Source organism: Alnus glutinosa, chromosome 10 (assembly GCF_958979055.1).
Source record: "Alnus glutinosa chromosome 10, dhAlnGlut1.1, whole genome shotgun sequence".
Lineage (NCBI taxonomy): Eukaryota > Viridiplantae > Streptophyta > Magnoliopsida > Fagales > Betulaceae > Alnus > Alnus glutinosa.
The window spans coordinates 26111013-26129861 of record NC_084895.1 but is presented as its reverse complement, the minus strand read 5'-3'; the positions used below and the strand labels follow the sequence as shown (position 1 = coordinate 26129861).

Below are 18849 nucleotides of genomic sequence, written 5' to 3'. Positions count from 1 at the left end.
AAAAGAGTAAATTATCACTGTAATTATTTTGGCTAATCACGCCGAATTAAATTAACTGGCTCCGAATAAAAACTAAAAGAAGTGCGTTTGGCCCACGATTTTGCAGGCTAAACAAGTCATTTTAAACAAAAGTATGAAAAGTGTCATATTTGAAAATGCATTTGGCTATTTAAAAACATTAAAAAAATTTATGTTTTCGCTCATTAGACAAGGAAATGTTGTTTAAAAACATAGAAAAATCGAAGTTCTTAAAATTTCAAGTCTAAGTATAGCATCCACTTCCCAACAAAAATGTTTTCTAACAGGGATTTCAAAAGAATTAACTTTCGTATGTTTTCCATCCCAACTACATTGTCATCTAGCGCTAGCAATGATTGTTTTCATGAGTGACAATCAAATCAATGAATAAGTTACATATCAAGGAATTGAAACTATATGGCTTTTACTTTCATGGCTATTCGATCTCTTTGGTTGTGTGTGTGTGTATTCAAGAATGAATTCAATCTGCAGTGATGAGAGCCGCATTGAGAAGTTGATTCCAGGTGTCTGGAAGTCCAGCAACGCACCAATGAGTGCAGTCCATGCCCATGAATCCATTGTAAGAGGCAGGATGTGCATCTTTTCTTAGCTGTGAGAGAGTTGTTATATTAAGCAGATGAACAGGTTTCTTTATTCTGCTCAACACATCTTCCACTACGAATGCTGCTTGTGGCAAACCAGCTGGGAAAGTTGACCCGCTTATTGGCTCTGTCTCCGCCGAGCAGTTTGTCACTTTTGGGTCGCCCCATTCGGTCCCCCTGGTTCGATCGACACAAAAACAGAAAGTATATAGTCATGACAATATATGTTACCATAGATAGTTCAAAACTTGGAAAAAGTGCTCATGCCAGCCAGATGGGTTGGTTCAGTTCAGCCACCCCCATTTAGCCAAAGGGGATGGCTCGACCATCTTCTTGATTCTTTATTTTATTTTTATAAAGTGTAAGTAACACGTGTCACAATATGATTAGTGCTTATTACATTACCAGTTGTCCCAAAAGCTTAAGCTAATAGGAAGAGGTAAATTTAATCACTTAATTAATACTTTAACTTATATTAAGAATATATTCTATGAGGACAGACCTATTTGCTTTTTTGACTTATCCCAAAGAGTGTTTAGTTACGTTTTAAACCTCATGGAGTATTTTGTCACAATCACAAAATAGAAGGACCAATTTAGCAATTTTCCTTATATTTATTGATGGGACTTGCATCATGTGAGAATCATGTGAATTAATTAATTACTTCTCAAAGATACGTCGGGCTAAAAAGGAACATCCAAACCAACACACCCCCCACTTGCACAATAACACCACATTGGCACCAATAGGGGAGTGTGTTGAAATATTAATTAAATTTATGAAGACTTTATTTAAAGGTGCCAAACTTTCATTCTTTTTAAAAGAATATACTTAAATTTTAAACCGTCTTAATTTAAGGTATCTATTTTTCAGAAAGTATCAATTTGGGGTCCTCTATTAGAATTTTCTATTAAATCCTATCAAAATTTCTGAAATACCTTTTTTTTTTTTAGGAAAAAGAAAATTGCTAAAATTTAGATGTTGGCTAGAATTTAACAGAATTTGCAAAAATACATATGCCTGAATATTTGAAAAAATTGATAGATTTTTTTAAAAAAAATAAATAAACACGGGGTATTTTAGGAATTTTGATATGATTTGACGGAAAATCCTAACAGAGAACCCTTAATTGAGACTTTCTGAAACATAGATACCCTAAATTTAGACGGTTTGAAGTTCAAGTGTCTTCTTTCAAAAAATGTGAAAGTTCGTTACTCTTAAGTAAAATTATCCCTTAAATTTATTTATTTTTATTAGTTTAAGCTTTTAGAATAAATAATTATTTAACATTTCACATGTTGAGCCTTACTAAGATAGAGTTGGTGATTACACAAGATTAAATTCACTCTTTTATTGTAGTTTAAGCTTTTGAAATAATTAATTGTGATTTAACAAACCTTACTATAATGCAATGTTGGAGTTCAAAATAATAGAAATGAAGAAAAAGTAGCTTACTTGTAATGGGAAGGAGAAATTCCTTGAAAAATGACTCTAGTTTTTGTCGGATCCACATCTGCATCAACCCAGTTGGCCCATGTTGTCAAACCTTTGCGAAAAGCAACCATCCGATCCATGTCCTTGACAACCTTGTTTTCATCTTCAACATAGTCCCATCTGCAATATTCAGAAAAGCCATCACACAAGCTCGATCACATTCTGCAGGATGTTTTTTCTGATCGATCATGATACAATTATGACAATTATTCTCGATCATTCATACGTACGGTTGCTTAGGTCCTCTACGGTACCACCAAAGCCAAGTGTTGAAAACCAGAACATCCATGTCTTTCCACACCTCGCCATTCTTCAGGGAATCAAGCTTTAGAACTCGACCAACTTGTTCTTCTTCGATGTCTACCAAGTAGTGAGAATTAAATAGAATAACTGAAACTCCATAGTCCTGAAAAGTTGAGTCCAATTCTTAGAAAGTGCAAATTCAATTGAAAACTATGATTAGATGAAAAATAATTAAAGCACAAGTCAAGTAACTGATTAATTTTATCAATATATACTTCCTTTGATCCGGTTAAAACATTAATTAAATTATTAAATTCGACATTTCTTATCCGTTTAAACGTTTAAAATAAATAATAATTTTAACATTGTATTAGAATCGATGTCTTGAGTTCGAACCCTATTTTCGAAACCTTTATTGAATTATCTAGAGCTGACAAATTTTTACACGATTCACGAACTCAACACGAAATCAGCCGGTTAGGGTTGGAGGTCTGACCCATTTAATTAAATGGTTCAGGTAAGTATTATTGACTTATATGAGAATAATAGCCAGCATGCAACATTTAGGGCTACCAATTTTTTGATGACCTGTGAATCCGACATTAACCCCCAACATGAAATTTGCGGGTTAGAGTTGTGGGTCCGACCCATTTAATAATTGAGTCAGGTGAGGATTAACTTATATAGTCTTATTTTCATACTTCGACACGACACGACCCAAACCCGATACCCGACATTTAGGGCTGTCAATTTTGGATGACCCACGAAACTAACACGAACCCAAAACAAAATTAGCGAGTTAAGGTTGAGGGGTACAACACGTTTAATTAAATGGGTCGGGCTATAGTTGACCTATATAATCTTATACACATGCCCTAACACACGAACACAAATTGCCACACCTAAAATTATCTTTGTAGTTGTACTCTTCTTCACTTAAAGAAACATTAGTAGCTAGCATGCTAGCCATGAAATTTACTAACATGCCAACATAACCTTCATTGATATACCAAAGAATAATATTCCAGAAAATATGTGAAACCTAAAATTAATTAATGTGCAAGAGTAGCTAACGGGAATTTTTGGTACGTGTATATATATATATATATAGTTCATTTACCTGGAAGGTGGTGGTAGAAATTGAGTCATTTGTCTGCTCTATGATTTTGGCATCAGGCACAGCAGCATGAAGCAAGCACAGTAGAGATTGCCACTGGTTGAGACTAACAGAGTCCCCTATAAACATGATCTTCTTGCCCTCAAGCCTTTGTAGAAAATCTTGACCATCAAATCTGCAATGTTTGTTCACATACGTAATAGTTCCCTAATGAAAGAACAAATTAAAGATTTAATTTCCCTAAATTTTAATTTGAAGGTAATAATGCCTTCTTTTTTTTTTTTTCTTTTTTTTTTTTCTTACAGAGAAGAAGATTGCAAAAGTAATTACGCTTTCACCGTCTAAAAGTTCTTTCATTTTCTAATCTATTCTCCAAAAAAAAAAATCAAAAAAAAAAAAACAAAAACAAAAACAGAAACAAACAAACAAACTTCAGTTAAGGGTACCGAACTATCAACCTATTTGACTTAAGGGTACTGAACTTCAAAACGTCTCAAACTAGGGGTATCCAATTTAAAAACGTCTCAATAACAAGTATTCCGTCAGGATTTGCAGTTAAATCTTGCAAAAATTCCCAAAATGCCCATGTGTTTATTTTTTTAAAAAAAAAATAATTGTAAAAAATTTCAAAGATTCAGGCATGTGTATTTTTGTAAATTACATTAAATTCTGACAAATACCTAAATTCTAGCAATTTTTTTCTTTCCTTTTTTTCCTTAAAAGAATAAAAATAAAAATTGGTATTTTTGGAAATTTTAGCATAATTTAACAACAAATCCTAATAGAGTGCCTGTAATTGAAACATTTGAAAAATTAGATACCCTAGTTGAGACATTTTGAAGTTTAGTACCCTAAGTCAAATGGACCGATAGTTCGGTACCCTTAAGTGAAGTTCTCCCATAAAAAATAAATAATAATAATAATATATTGCATTAAATAATCATAAGAAAGGAAAAGAGAAACAATATCCTCTTGATTTTATTCAAGGCATCTTTTTTAGTTTTTCTATCTTTCAAGTGTTCCTAATTCGAACACAAATTTATTTGAATTTCTAAAAGTGACATGTATTCTTAGCTTATGAAAAACACGTGTTTTTTAACAGCATGTATTTCTCAATTGTTTTTTTAATAATTTAATGGACACATGTCACTTTTAAAGACCGAAAACCAATTTGTAGGTAAAATTTATTTACAGCAGAAAAACATTTGAAAGATCATATTAAGTCTCTCTGAAAACCTATGGTATGGTCCCCATTTGAGATGTGTGTTGGCATGAGATTGCTTCTTGTTCCTTCCTATATATTATGGATCATCATAATGCTTTCTGCATTAATGACAACTCATCTATTTGTCAAATAATAAAATAATTGCCTGAGTGATGATAATGTTTCCTCAAATGCTAGTGGTTCGAGAAACAATATCTAGAAAATTTATTAAAAAAAAAAATAAGAAGAAGAAGGAAGGAAAAGAAAAGGAAAAAATGTAGAATGAAATTAATTAATTAAATGTTAACCCAAAATAATAGAGAATAATTAAGATAGAAGTAAGAGGGTCTAAGGACAATGTCTAACTAGAAATAATGAAACTTTATTAAGGTAGAACTTAGAGGAAAGAGGGTCCAAGGAAGTAGTCTAACTAGAAATGATGAAACTTTTTTCACCAAGTCTTGAACAATGACACCATGGGACTCTCTTCATTCTAAAACGTTGGATATATATGTGTGTGTGTGTGCGCTTCAATTCCTTTCTATATATATATATATATATATATACTGTTATCTTCATATCTCCATTGGGACTCTTTTTATGATCATCTTAAGGGTTGAACTAAATCAGCATTCAAGAGACTCTGATTTGGTCACATGTCTTGAATAAAACAGAAGTAAATGTATCCCATAAAAATGTGATTAAAAGTGATATTGTGGACCTGCAAAAAGGTAGCAGACATGCTGCAAAATTTCTCTGAAAAAACAGTACAGAGCTCATGGAGAAAAATAAACTCCACTTTTCCCAAAAAGTCACCAAGAGAGTCCTTTTTCTTAAAGGTCGTTAAATACATGGTAGGCCAAGGAAGGTACATATATGAATGCTCTGTTTTTTCCTCTGTCTTTATATGACTCACATGCCTAACAGAACAAAGCAGAGAGAAAGAGAGAGACAGAGAGACAGAGTACCTGGGTAAATCACATTCCTTTGGCTGCCATCTATACTTGAGGTAGAGCTTATCAGGGCGGCCGTACTTCAGGCAGTCAAACTCCTTGCGGATGTGAGGGCATGTCAGAGAGTCGTAGAGAGGGTACAAATCGTCCATCACCCAACTTCCTTCATACAAGTTGCACTGACTGCTCTGTTTTCTCCACTTCACATTGCTTCTACTGTTTGCTAAACAAAGACGTGTGTAAATCGCCAAGAAGGTAACAAGGATGAAACAATACCTCTGTGTTCCAAAACCCATCTTTGTTTCTGCTGAGAGAGAGAGAGAGAGAGAGAGAGAGAGAGAGGTCAGAATCGTTATATATACACAACAGAGAGAGAGAGAGAGAGAGAGAGAGAGAGAGAGATGTAAGCAGAGAATCTTCCTAGTTATTATATAATGATTAAGAATTCTAAACCTAGGCAACATATTTACCAATATATCTGTAATTTTAAGGATGAAGAGAATCAAATTAATGCTGCCTTCCATTTGGGGTCTCATGATTTGTCATCTTCAGGTTTATTGTTGTTGTTGTACAGCCAGAAAGGGGTCCAGATATTGGGATTAGGCAATTTGGGTGGCATTTTGAGAAAGTTCATATTTTGACTCACTCTTATTCAGTCAGGTAGGCCTCATACGGATTCTCTCACTATTTTGTCCAAGTTATTAACAATTTAGCCATAAAATTACTGAAAATCTCAATTCCGAGATATGTTTCTTAGAAGGGGTATTGGCCAGATTAGTCAAATAAGTAATGCGCATGATCCAAGTTTTAGATCTGAGGTGCTTTAGATGATCTTCACAAGCCACACATGACTTGTACACCTCAATTTAATACATCACTATTTCTTATCATTGGCCTCATTCTTGCACGTCTCTGAATGATTCAACAGTAGTTTTAAAATCATGCTTTTATTAACATTAATTGCTTAATGTAACGTTAGCCTTACCCAAAAAAAAAGTAGAATCTCTCCATAGCAACAAGAACCTTTCTCAAGCAATGCATATTTGAGGACCAGGCTTCGACAACATCTTCTTCCAATAGAGTACTAATTAAACTATTAAATTTCTTCTTCTTTTTTTATTACTTTTTAGAACAATTGGTCATTTAATATCTCCAAGAAGTCAAGTGCAAGGAGAAGCCATGTGGATGACACACATCAAATAAAAGGAAAAAAGAAAAAATCAATAAATAAATAAAAGGCATCCACATATAAATCAAATAAAAGAAAAAAAAATAATGGTCTAATTGAATCAAGATTCTCTATAACTATATGATTAATATTGATTTGATAGAGTAATAAATGTATATATGACAAAATCTCAACCATTTAATTTAAAAACAATGGTTGAGATTTGAAATTTTTTAAAAGTTGACAGTTTAATATATATATATATATATATTCATGATATATTTCAATATTTTAAGGATGACAATTCATATTGACCAATGTATATATCAAAAATTACATGAAACTTTACTAAATATTTTAATTCTAATTTTTACTATCTCAAATCTTGCCTACACTTTGCCCCGGGTATTATTCAAATAAGTAATGTTATACGTACGATTCATGTCCTCCTTTTATCCCCAAAAAGTGATATATCTTTTAAAATTACCATTGAATTTGAAACAAATCACTATTGAATTTTGATCTAATGATAATACATATGTAATACATAATTAGAATTACGGTTAACAAAGGAAGTTTTGATTTTAGATTATGAAGCTTTCAAATAAGTCTCCCTTTTCCGTTTGTGTGGAAATTAATTTTGTTTTTTGTTTTTTCTCTTGTAAGAAAAGCATTCCCAACCTTTTTTTTTGGTTGATGGTGTTTCCTCCCTGGCTTTTGCTACAATAAATCATGATAGCTCTTAGTAGAAACAGATTGGAATCATAATGCATTAACCCATCTCATCTTGTGTTTGTCAAGAAGGAATTTAATATTATGGATTTATCTATTGCACTGTAATAAGACAGTCTACATAAGAAGTAGTTTAGGCTCTATTTATTTGAAAAGGTGTTCGAACAATCCGAACAACCGAAACTCGATCCGTTGGATACTCACCCAATTAAGTAAATAAGGTCCGAATAGGCTTTCACATGAAACCCAAATATTATGGCGTCTTCCAACTATGACAAAGTCACATAAATCCATAATGGAACCGAAGAATAAACGGGGGTTAATCAATTTGGTCTCCATCTTTTGTCGTCTCCCCTCCAATATGTGTTACCTTTCCATCCCCTCATCATTAGGCTTAACATCTTTCAACAACTCAGAACTAATTACCTTTTTTTTTTCTTTTCTTTTTCACATGGTCATGCCGCTCATCGTCCTTGACAATCAAGGAGAAAAGGGTTGGACTAATGTTTATGTTTTATATGAATTATCTATTTTTGTGATTATTTTATATAAGATCGTGGGAATTAATTACTCATACTCATAAAGATCGATAAACATTTAACAGCATCTCTCTTAATTTTGAGTTAACTAAACATAGCAGTATAGCACAAAACAAATTAAAACTGAACACTTATTGAGTCCAAGGAGAAAGTTCAAGTGGTAAGCTATAAACACTTGGATATAGTATAGGTTAAGATATCAAAACCCCACTCAGGTAATATTCCCATACGAGAGGTGAAACCCCAAACACTCTCCTCATATATATAAAGGTAAATCAAGTCACAAAACCTTGGAGCTTTAGAGAGAGTCTGAGTTAAGCCCCATTCAAGTTATTCATAACCATAGGAGTAAAAACGCTCTCTTCTCTCTTTGGGAAGAAATCTTCCTTCTTTTTTTCAGGCTGCTGTCCATGCTTGAGGAGGTGGTTTTCCCTGGCCTCCTTTATTGCTTTCTGTTGTTTCTATTTTCGAGTTTCTCTTTTTTGTTAGCCTCTTATGAGTCCCTATTTGTCGTCTTTGTTGACGCCTCATCCCTGATCTCATAAAACCACAGCCTCAGTCTCCTCACTTGCCGGCTGAATCATCCACCTCGCCATTCGACTTCTCCACCGAGTCGTCTGTCGAATCTGTGAAGTTTCGAAGATCGGTTTTTTCAAAGTCAGATATTCCCTTCTCCTCGAGTCAACCTTCAACGCGCCACTCCATTGGTCTCTCTGTCGTCCCTGCTTCCTGGTGCCATCAACTGCTTCCCCATTTGACACCCGCATGCCGGCGTGTGAGATCCACGTGTCCCTCACTTGTCGGTCAGCTGTACCTCACCCACCGCTGAAGCTATTGTTTTATGGTTTTTTTTCCGTTATTTTCTATGTTTTTCTATTGGGTGTTGTTGTTTACAACTTAACCCAAACTGTTTGGGCTTCAGATTCTTTGTCTGTGTTGGAATCCCATTTCTCCTTGGAAGCTGGATTAGATCTAAGTTTATATTTCTTTGTCTATTCGGTTTTTTTGGAAGCCAGACTATATCTAAGTTTATAGGGATGGTTTTATTCCGGATGGTTTTATTCATCTTAATGGGCCGCAGCTTTCGTAAGCTGCATTTATGCCCCTCAAATGAAAAAATTTACAAGCAGCCAAAAAGGCAAAAAGAAAAAGAAAAATGAGGTGTTTACACTAAGTCAGCTAGCCCAGCTACTTCAAGAGTCGTGTGGCACAATCTAACCACTGTTGGACTATGACCCTAATCTCCCACGATGGCTCGCAACCACCCGGTCAAAGGGGCTGGAACCATTCCCTTTGAACGGAGTGGCCAAAAGCCATACCCTAACATAGGGGGTGGCTCATGGTCACCCCGATATGAAGGTGTGGCTCCACCCCCTCTAAATGGAAGAAGAGGATCCGAGCCCCGTTTAAAATATTTTCATCCCCCTACTCCTTTAGGAATTTTTTTTGAATGATTGAAAAATAGGATTAATGTGATATGAAGTTGAAATAATTTATATGGAAAAGTAAAAAAAAAAAAAAATTGTATTGTATTGTAATGAGTCTTTTATTTAAAAAGTAATAAAAAAATGTTAATGTGATATAAAAAGTGAAAAAAGTTAAAAATATTTTAAAGTTGATTTTTAGGAGAAGTGAAAATAAGAGAATGAAAGGGGAAAATAAATTTCAAACGGGGTCATTTCTCTCTAAATGGCCAAGATTGCTAGCCCCCATGAGTGCCACCTCTTTTTCTTTTTTTCTTTTTTTTTTTGTGTGTATATATTGCATAATTATATTGTTATTGTCAATTTTTACAAAATATTAAACTCAAGTCTTAAATCTATTAAACTAAAAATTGAGTCCATTCGAATAGCAAATGTGAGAGAGTTAATATGAGACCTACTTGCCTAAGCAAATTTTGAACTGCCCACCTATTTGCTTAAACAGATGGCCTATAAAAACTTTTTTATATTTGCTACCCGCATTGCTAGCCATCCAAACAACAAATTGAAAAAACTCCAAATAAAAAACAAAGCGTTGGTGACCTGATTTCCCAAAAAGGAATGTAGCAATAAAAAAGTTAAACACCTTAACCATATTATTTGCACTTTGTGTACCCAATGAATTGCAAAATTGAAGCAAAAGAAGAGCAAATTTTAACATAAAAAAAAAAAAAAAAGGTGCAAATTTTAGGGTTTAGACTTTCTCTAAGTGAGGATGTTGTATCACGTATATTAAATTATTAATAGAGTAATTATAAAGCCACCGACAGAGAGTCAGACCCAGAGACGGAGAGAGAAGAGATTCCAAAGTTATTATCATCCCAAAACTTTCACCCAACGGTGGCAAAAGGATTTTAGGTAATCTAAGCCAAACAGTCCTTTATTATTTTTTATATTTTTAGAACAATACATGTTGTTCTTACCTCGCTTCAAATATATTCTGCCATCATTTAAAAAAAAAAAAAATCATGTGCATCATACCGAATATTATATATATGGATTTTGTTGTATCAAAATTTTGAAACTTTTCTTCAGTTAGTGATCGGTTGTTGCTGGGTTTGTTGTGGGATATTGATTTTTGTGGTAAAATATTAACCCTTTTGATGATTGGCTTCTTTGTATGATTTTTAACAAGGTTGGGCATTCTATCTGTTTGATGAAATGTCGTATTGGCACAGGTTTTTAAAATCTACATAAATTACATCAGTTTTGGACCTTTTGTGTCTTTGTTAGTATTTTCTTTGACTCAAACCTCTGCTTTGAACTGCTCCGACTATGTGTGTTTAGTCTTGGGTTTGAGTTTTGGCATCTCTCATGCCCATTTATATTTTCTAATATAATTTTACTTATGTCAAAATAAAATGTTGAATTTGCAAATTGGTGCTTTAGAAGTTGGTGATTGTGTTTATGCAAACACACTGCGCTTGAAGTTTTTGTCTTTCCGATTTGTCTGAATATGCTGTTAGGATAATTCATTGATGAGAATCCTTATGTTATTCTGCGGTGTTTTACTCATTGATATTGGACTTCGTTACTTCTGGTTTCACTTGATTATGGTTTGCACAGATGGAGGGTAGTCTTGCTGAAGAGCTTTACTCAGAAAGTTTGAAGCTATCAAAGATAGACTTGGGTTCTTCTTCAACTGCCATTGGTATAAAAAGTGATTCACATGATATAGATGTTAGTTTAATTTATCTGTTTTGATACAAATCTGTCTGAAAAAAATTAGTTGCCAAATGCTCATTACATTTAATTTTCGTGTTTTTCTTTGTTGGGCTAAATTAATTTCCAAAGTCTTTGGTTTAGCTCTTTCTGTTTTTGTTTTATTTTTCATTTTTTTAGCAATAAATTTTGATGAGTGGTAGTTAAATGGTTAGTGTTATTACCTGAAAGAGGGATCTTAAGTTTTGGTGAAGCCTTGAGCTCAGCTCCGTGATGTACCCTTGCCGAACTAGCTGCTTTCTCTGTCTGCATATCATTATCAAAACAAAAGTTCTCCACGCTTAATGTATTGTTTTCTGAGATCACCAAAACCTTCCTTTTTTTCCCTTCTTCCAGTCGTTTGTATTTGCTAGGATCACTTGTTATTTCTTCTGCGATCAATTTAGATATGTTTTCACTTTTTACATATTTAAGCATATTGCCTTCCTTTTTTCCTTTCTTCCAGTTGTTTATATTCTCTAGGATCATGTGTTACTTCTTCTGCGATCAATTTAGATGTGTTTTCACTTTTTACATATTTAAGCATATTAAAAGGACACCCTTTCTCTACACTTGCATTCGGTTTCAAAAGTGATTGACGGTATTGTACTTTATTATGAAGATTCATTTTCCAATTCTAGATATTTGAGTAAAGATCGCCTTTTCAGCTCAAGGATTGCTTTTGGAATTGCTCATGCAAGAACTCTTCCTTAATTTTTATCTTAATAATTGTTACAGCAGAAACTTCTTTTAGAGTAGTACATAATATTTTGGTACTTCAGCAAGACATCTGATTCATCTTTTGGTTACAGATTGTGATGGGGATGACTTGCAGCATGATGATGGAGCTGCTATATGGGATAGTTCTGGAGATGAATTGGATGAATCATTTGAATTGGACAGAGAATGGCAGAGGAGACGTGACCAATATCATACAGTAATTTGACAATTACAGTTGGTTTTCCCTGTCTAATTTCCTAATTTTTACTGTGGATAAGGTTAAATGGTTATTTGAATTAATTCTTTTTATTTGTTGATGATTTTTTCAGCATGGATATCGTGAAGGCATCTCTGCAGGAAAAGAAGCTTCTGCTCAGGAAGGATTTAATGTTGGCTTTAAGCAATCAGTCCTTGTTGGGTACAACTGGGGTGTTGTAAGAGGTGTTACCAGGTATTGCTGTTATCTAGATTGTAGAAAAAGATCGAATTACTTGACATTGCTACAGACTTAATAATTTTCTTTTACTTTTGGGCGTCTGCGACATGGATGAAGTGCACTGGCTTCCCTTCCAGATGGGTTAAAAGAAAAGTTAATTGAAACACAAGAAAAGAGAGATGAATTCAAGGTCTTGTATGAATCTGTTCATTCTCTTTCAGCGGTGGACGCTCTTCGGTTGTTTAATGATGATATCGTGGCAAAAAAAGCTCTGGAACAAAGCGAAAATGCTGAGGATAGTTCTCATGTTGCCTGTACGCAAGAGCAAAGGTCAGACTGCAGTCGTCTAGAAAATTACGTCGGAGAGCTCCAAGCACTTCTTTCAGAATCTCCGGCACTCAAAGTACATTTTCCTGTAGAAAAGTAGACAGGGTTGTGACTTCTGTACAATTAGTCACTGTATTTAGATTTGGAAATAGTGGCTTGTATTACAAAATACTTTTTTGTATTACAAAATACAAAAGCACAGAATCATGCAGGCGGCTATGTATTTTAACAAGGTTCTAAGTGTAAGTAGCTTACTAGTTTGTTTTAAGATGTTTCATTTACCCTAGTGTATGGGGGAGCGCCTCTACATGACCTATGCAGTTGAGATGCTGGCATAAACTTCTCCTGAAGCCTGTCGAGACTGAACTTTTATGGTTATCATCAGTATTCACTATTCATGTCCATGATTTATTACAAGTTTAATCTCAGGCTCTGGATATTGAAGCAGTTATGATGTCATTTAGAAGTATTTTTGTGCTATTTTGTTTAATTACTTGATGTTCAAGTGAGATTGAATATAGTTGCAACAAGCATAAGATGCTTAAAAATGAGAGTTTATTTTACTTGCATGCGACTGTAATCCACTATGATCAACCAAATTTTTTTTTATTAGTGTTGATCTAAATACTGAGTTTCAATGCTACATCATCAAGTCGTAAAGAAATCTACTAAATAACATTACTTAAAACTTTTTTTTTCTTGCTCCAAGACGTGCATCAAGCATGACATTGAGATTAGTAAGGACATAGTCAGCATAAACTTGGCTGATAAGTATTAGTTCATAATAGTAGACAAAGCAACAAGAGTTAATAACCACATTTGGAGGAACAAGTGCCCCACTGTAACAAAGAAGGATCGGTTTGTTCCACACACAGAAATTAAAGACCATAATTTACACTGTCATGACACATCATTATTGAAGCAGAAACTAAAATTTCAGCTACAGAGCTTAGTTGAAAACACAACACTCTCTACAGTACAATCTCCATTTGAACATCAGTTCATCACTGTATCAGGATGCTTTCTCCATAATTCTGAACTGGAAGAGAACAACGATGTCGAGTTGGTCTTAGAACATGCAGTTTACTCATGAAACTCGATGCTTGGCTATTGGGCAATAGATTTCTGTCATGATAGTTCAAAATCAGAATTAGAGAATGGTATTAATGAGAAAAATGCTGTAGAAAAGAGTTTCTATATATACCTCAGTAAGCCCTATCAGCTACAAGTTTGCATGGGTCTTGCATGAGCAAAGGCTGCTGTACTACTCCTCAAATGGGTTTCAAATTTAGAAGTCGGCATGACTGTTTCAAAAGCTTCAACAAGTAGCGCCACCTTCCTCTTCCTAGCTGGAGCGAGTTTGGTAACAGCCTTCTGAAGGTGGTAATCAAGCATCCACTCCTCTGCATTTTTCCTTTCATCCTCCATTTGATGCCTCAGATCAACCTTTTCTGCTTCTGGATCAGGAACCAAAGGCAGATAGTTTGGTTCTCTTGGGTTGAATTCCCTCAATTCCTCCTCATCCTTGATATTCCCCTTTCTTCTATTAGTCCATTTCTGACTGTTGCAGCTGTCAGGCAGTTCTTGGGTGGATTTGCTTCCGGCAGGGAAAAATGTTATCTCTGTTTCTGGACCGGTTACACCTTTGGCTACTGTTGATACATCTGCTGCATCTGAACTGGTGTAATCTTCCACTTCCATTTTTTCAACTTCTTCTATGCTCTCTTCAGCTGAATTGGATTTATTCATCCTTGGATTGCTTAGCCCCTCATCGTCCGTTGAACTTGAGATTTTGAAATTCTTTGCTTCACCTCGGTCTTTCTCCATATTCTGGTCATCAGACAGATGATTTTGAGTCTTGTCAGTAAAGCTATCATCAACAATCTCTTCAATTGAATTAAAGTCTTCAATTTTTTCATCAGGCTGGCAAGATAGAGTCATTTTGTGGCTTTCATTTTTGTTGGCCTCAGTACTGACTAGGTCTGCTTCAGAGTAACAAGAAAAATCAGAAGCTTGGATTTCAACCAATATCTTGGCATCATCTGCTTTCTCTTTCTCCTCCCTTTCCTCTCCATCATCTTGGAGAGTCTTTTGCTTCTGGTCATCATTTGAAACTTCATCTGCTGCTTTGCTGGTGCAATTGGTTTCATCATCTCCAAGTTGAGGATTGATTTCAGCAACTCTGTTCTTCTCTTGCATGCCCTCGCTGGTTGCTCTTGGTTCCACAATTGGCTCCTCCATTGAAGCTGAAGGGATCTCTGTGCTGATTAACTTTGTCTCGGATTGTCCATTTTCTTCTTCTTCAGTTTCTGATTCGTCAAATGCATCTTCAGAGCTTGCAGAATCATTATCAGATTGTGCTTCAGAGTTTGCACCCTCCTCTGCGAAGTGTTCTTGCAGTATTTCCTCAGCTAGAATCACTTCACTACAGCTGTTATCGATGTCATCGGACCTGATCATGTAGTCATTATGAAAATCAGGATTCTTGATGTCTGATGAACACCTAACAGACACAACAGATTCATCATCCGTCATGATTGAATAATCAGCTTCGCTATCAATCTCTGAGGCAGAAAGATGCTCCTCCTCCCACTCCATATCGGTAGCTTCAGAACCAGCATCATCTGCTTCAATGCCAGTGATACGTAGGAATTCTTGATCAGCATCTTTTACTTGTTCTCCGGGAAGGCTCTCTGTGGTTTCCATCTCTGTTGCAATAATGTCACCCCATTGTTGGAGCTTTTCCTCAAAATCAACCTCAGATTGAGCTGATCCATCAGACAGGCTCTCTGCAACTTGTTCTTTGTCACTGTGCTTTGCAACTTCTTCATCAACACCAATTGCTTCAGTGTCATTGTCTTTACTTTTAGTAGCATAGATTTCAATGAAAAAATCTATTCCCACATCTTCTACCAAAGGAGGCGTGGCCAAGTTACCAAACTCGTCTTCTTTGTCTGCAGACTCGTCATCAAAGATCATTTTTGCAGTATCAATTTCCTCCATTCCTTTACTAGACAGCTTTGCTCTTCGTGGGCTTAGAGCCTCCATTTTCGTACTCTTCTGGGTCTTCAACAGACGTCTCCTTGCCGACAAGAAGCACTTCAATGGCGGCAAAGGAGAGTGGCGATGACCATTAAGAGAACAGTATGTGTAGGGGCAAACCTTCGTGACTGAAGTTCCTTCAGATTCAGTTGCCCCAGGACTTAGCATAAGGTATGGAGGAAACTTTGAGTCCTTCAGAGTGGAAGAACAGGTGGATCTCTGTGCATTCACATCCGCACAAAGAACAACTCTGGAAGACTTTTTAGCCGAAGCTCTTGCCGGCTTGAAACTAGGTGTCTTTGTTAAACTCGCCAGCTTCAAACTAGATGTTCTTGTTAAAGCTCTTGCTGGTTTAGCACCAGAAGCAGAGCTATGTTTTGAATTGCTAGAGCTTCTTCTACTCATATTCTTACTTTCAGAACCAGTTTGAGTATTCCGAAGACTCACCTGAGACTGCTCCTTCCTTGCTTCAAAGCAGCTGGTGGACTTCATGTAATTTGGTGACCCATCAGATGCATCGATCAGAGGCTGCTGCTGCTTCTGTGGGATTGCCGGCGGCGGCTTTCCAGGCGGTGATATGTTCCTTCTTGTAGGTGATGATCTCAAGCTCTCAATATCTGAAAGCTTTATTGATCTCGACTTCTTCATCTTCTTCTTCATATCAGCTCCTCTGTTTTTGCCATCCTGGTATTGAGAAGAAGATGGTTTTTTGAGGTTTGCCAACAGCTTGTCGGATTTAACATGATCAGCTTGGATTCCAAGCTTGTTGGGTACCTTTCTTTGAACCATTTTTTCAGAGGAAAACCAGCATGGCAAACATAGGGAGATGAATTTGAGGTGGGTTTTTCTTCCCTTTGGGATGGGGAGTTCAAGCCCAGGAAGAAAGGTACTAAGGTAGGTGTCTTGTGGGTTAGCTTTGATATGAAAATTGCATGGGAAAAGAAAGGGGGATTCTTGAAACCAAAACAAGAAGAAAGATTCTTCTTCTTGGTTTGGTTTTTTTAGGTTTGCAGTCGGTTGCCTTTTTGCTGATTTTCAACTGTGGTTTGGCTGATGGAATTTGAATAAGGCTGAGATAAGTGTCTGATGCTGACCTGCACCAATAGCTTTGTTTAGGGACCCTTTTTTAGGCATTTTCTGAATTGAATTATCTCCCTTGCAACATGGGAATATATATTACATTTGGCACTCACTTATTTCTTATTTTTTAAGGGATTAAATTAATGGTGATTAGATACTCTAACCCACTATTTCTTACATTGACAGAAACACTCCCCTCATCTTCTGAATAAGAAACACCAATTGGGTGATAGATTTACATTGTTGTTAATGTGTTTTGGTGTGTAATTTTCTTTTTTCAGTATAAAAAGTATTTTGGTGTGATATAAATGAAAAAAATTGGTTTTTCCCTTTTTAAGAGCGTTTTGTATTTTCAATTGTTTGTTAAATATTTTATCTTGAAAATTGAAAATAAAAATACAAACTTAAGGACTATTTCAAGTGAAATGGGAATGAATCATTTCATAGTCAAGATGTAATGTTATTGAATTTAACGGTGTAAATGATGCCACATGATAAATACGTTGTCATGTTATTCAACGAATTTAAATACTGTGATATCATTTATACTATTAGATACAATAATATTAAATTATAATCATAAAATAGCTCTTTCCATTTTAAATGTAGTTGAGAAAATCCTTGCCCTAATTATATGTCCTCAATGTTTCTATGCATTAAATTGTGTTAATGAGGTTAAATGCTTGAATGGAAGAAGGGTAGTAGTTGATTGTTGGACAATTTAATGGAAATTAGTTTCGATGAGCCCAAGGGGTTGGATTCTTAATGTTGATTTTTAGTTCTCATAGCTGCAGTCCAGCCAAATATACATTGACATGTTGCACAAACATAAAACATCCGTAATTAGATTCAGATCTCCGGTAATTTGCGTTTATGTAGAAGTGGTATGAAAAGTCGAGATCATATGTTTTTTTTTTAGGGTGGTTCTCTTCCCGTATTTGAAAGGCTAGAATGCTTCCGTGTAGTATTTCTTCTCCTCCTTCCATGGTTAATGTGTTGAGCAGATTAATCTTGAGTTCTACTGTCTATAATCTGTAGCGTGCTAAAAATGAGCTTAAGCATAAAGGTCAATCAAAAACAGAAGAACAAGTTTTAAAAGTGATTAATTGGAAGGTCTGTTCCATAATTTCAGAGAAATGGAGATTCAAAAAGTCTAGGAAGAACCTCAATCTTTGTCAAAACTAGAATCTCAATGTTAATATACTGATGTAATTTCAATTTCTATTTTGGAGTTTTTTGTTTCTGTACAGGGTTTTTTTTTTTTTTTTTTTTTTTCTTGTATCCCTGTCTCTTGTCCAAGTTGTATTTTGGTTTAGTTTAAATGAAATCGATCGACTTTTTCATCAAAAAAAAAAAAAAGAGCATTAGCCTTAATGTATGTTAGAATTAGGATTTCTCATAATAAAGCATGAACGAGAGACCAAACCTAATTTTTAAATTTTAGATTTCTATCTATATAAATATTTTAAGGAAAAATTTTAAAGCCAAAGGGGCCATGACCCCCCTCACCCTGCCCCTTAATTCTGTCCCTGGAAGCAACTTCAAAGCTGATGATCAGCATATTATTTTTTGTTTGAGGTTATATCATAATGTTCTTATGGATCTTTCTAGAAAGAATTCAGCTCATTAAATTGAAAATTTCAGGAATGAAAATCTTAATAATTTTATTTAATTAAATGGATTTTAACCACCTCATCATCAATTTAGCAAGATATAAATTATATAATAATGATTAAGAAAACTTAATAATCTGCTAGAGATGATTAACAACTTCATTGCACAGCTTCCTAAGAAGAAAGAATCTTGATCTCAAAAGCTTACACGTGGCTTCACATCAGCATTTACAATTCCAATAGATGATTCTATAAACAAAAGGCTCTTCTCTCAAAAAATAAAATAAATAAATAAATAAACAAAAAGTTCTGCATAAAACTTCTCCAAAATAATCATACACGTTGATTAAAGTTTATGTGACTTAGAAAAGGAGGCATT

At 34.9% G+C, this 18849-nt stretch overlaps 3 protein-coding genes across 4 annotated transcripts; 1 reads left to right on the top strand and 2 right to left on the bottom strand.

Annotated features, from left to right (window-relative positions):
• Nucleotides 1-166: 166 nt before the first annotated feature.
• Nucleotides 167-5960, bottom strand: LOC133880231 (protein trichome birefringence-like 38). The gene is made up of 5 exons (XM_062319141.1): nucleotides 5647-5960; nucleotides 3478-3649; nucleotides 2345-2520; nucleotides 2076-2234; nucleotides 167-797 (listed from the first exon to the last, which is right to left on the bottom strand). Exons 1-5 carry the CDS (start codon nucleotides 5925-5927, stop codon nucleotides 500-502), a joined length of 1086 nt encoding a protein of 361 aa, XP_062175125.1. The 5' UTR covers nucleotides 5928-5960; the 3' UTR covers nucleotides 167-499.
• Nucleotides 5961-10291: 4331 nt separating this feature from the next.
• Nucleotides 10292-13225, top strand: LOC133879427 (uncharacterized). Of its 2 annotated transcripts, none has more exons than XM_062318002.1 (5): nucleotides 10292-10409; nucleotides 11118-11202; nucleotides 12065-12189; nucleotides 12302-12423; nucleotides 12526-13225. In XM_062318002.1, exons 2-5 carry the CDS (start codon nucleotides 11118-11120, stop codon nucleotides 12833-12835), a joined length of 642 nt encoding a protein of 213 aa, XP_062173986.1. In that variant the 5' UTR covers nucleotides 10292-10409; the 3' UTR covers nucleotides 12836-13225. The 2 variants fall into 2 exon arrangements, with proteins under 2 accessions (XP_062173986.1, XP_062173987.1); XM_062318003.1 differs by lacking the exon at nucleotides 10292-10409 and adding an exon at nucleotides 10514-10634.
• A 256-nt stretch (nucleotides 13226-13481) lies between these two features.
• Nucleotides 13482-16839, bottom strand: LOC133879431 (calmodulin binding protein PICBP). The gene is made up of 2 exons (XM_062318007.1): nucleotides 13940-16839; nucleotides 13482-13860 (listed from the first exon to the last, which is right to left on the bottom strand). The coding sequence occupies exon 1, from the start codon at nucleotides 16564-16566 to the stop codon at nucleotides 13954-13956; it is 2613 nt and encodes an 870-aa protein (XP_062173991.1). The 5' UTR covers nucleotides 16567-16839; the 3' UTR covers nucleotides 13482-13860; nucleotides 13940-13953.
• Nucleotides 16840-18849: the final 2010 nt, after the last annotated feature.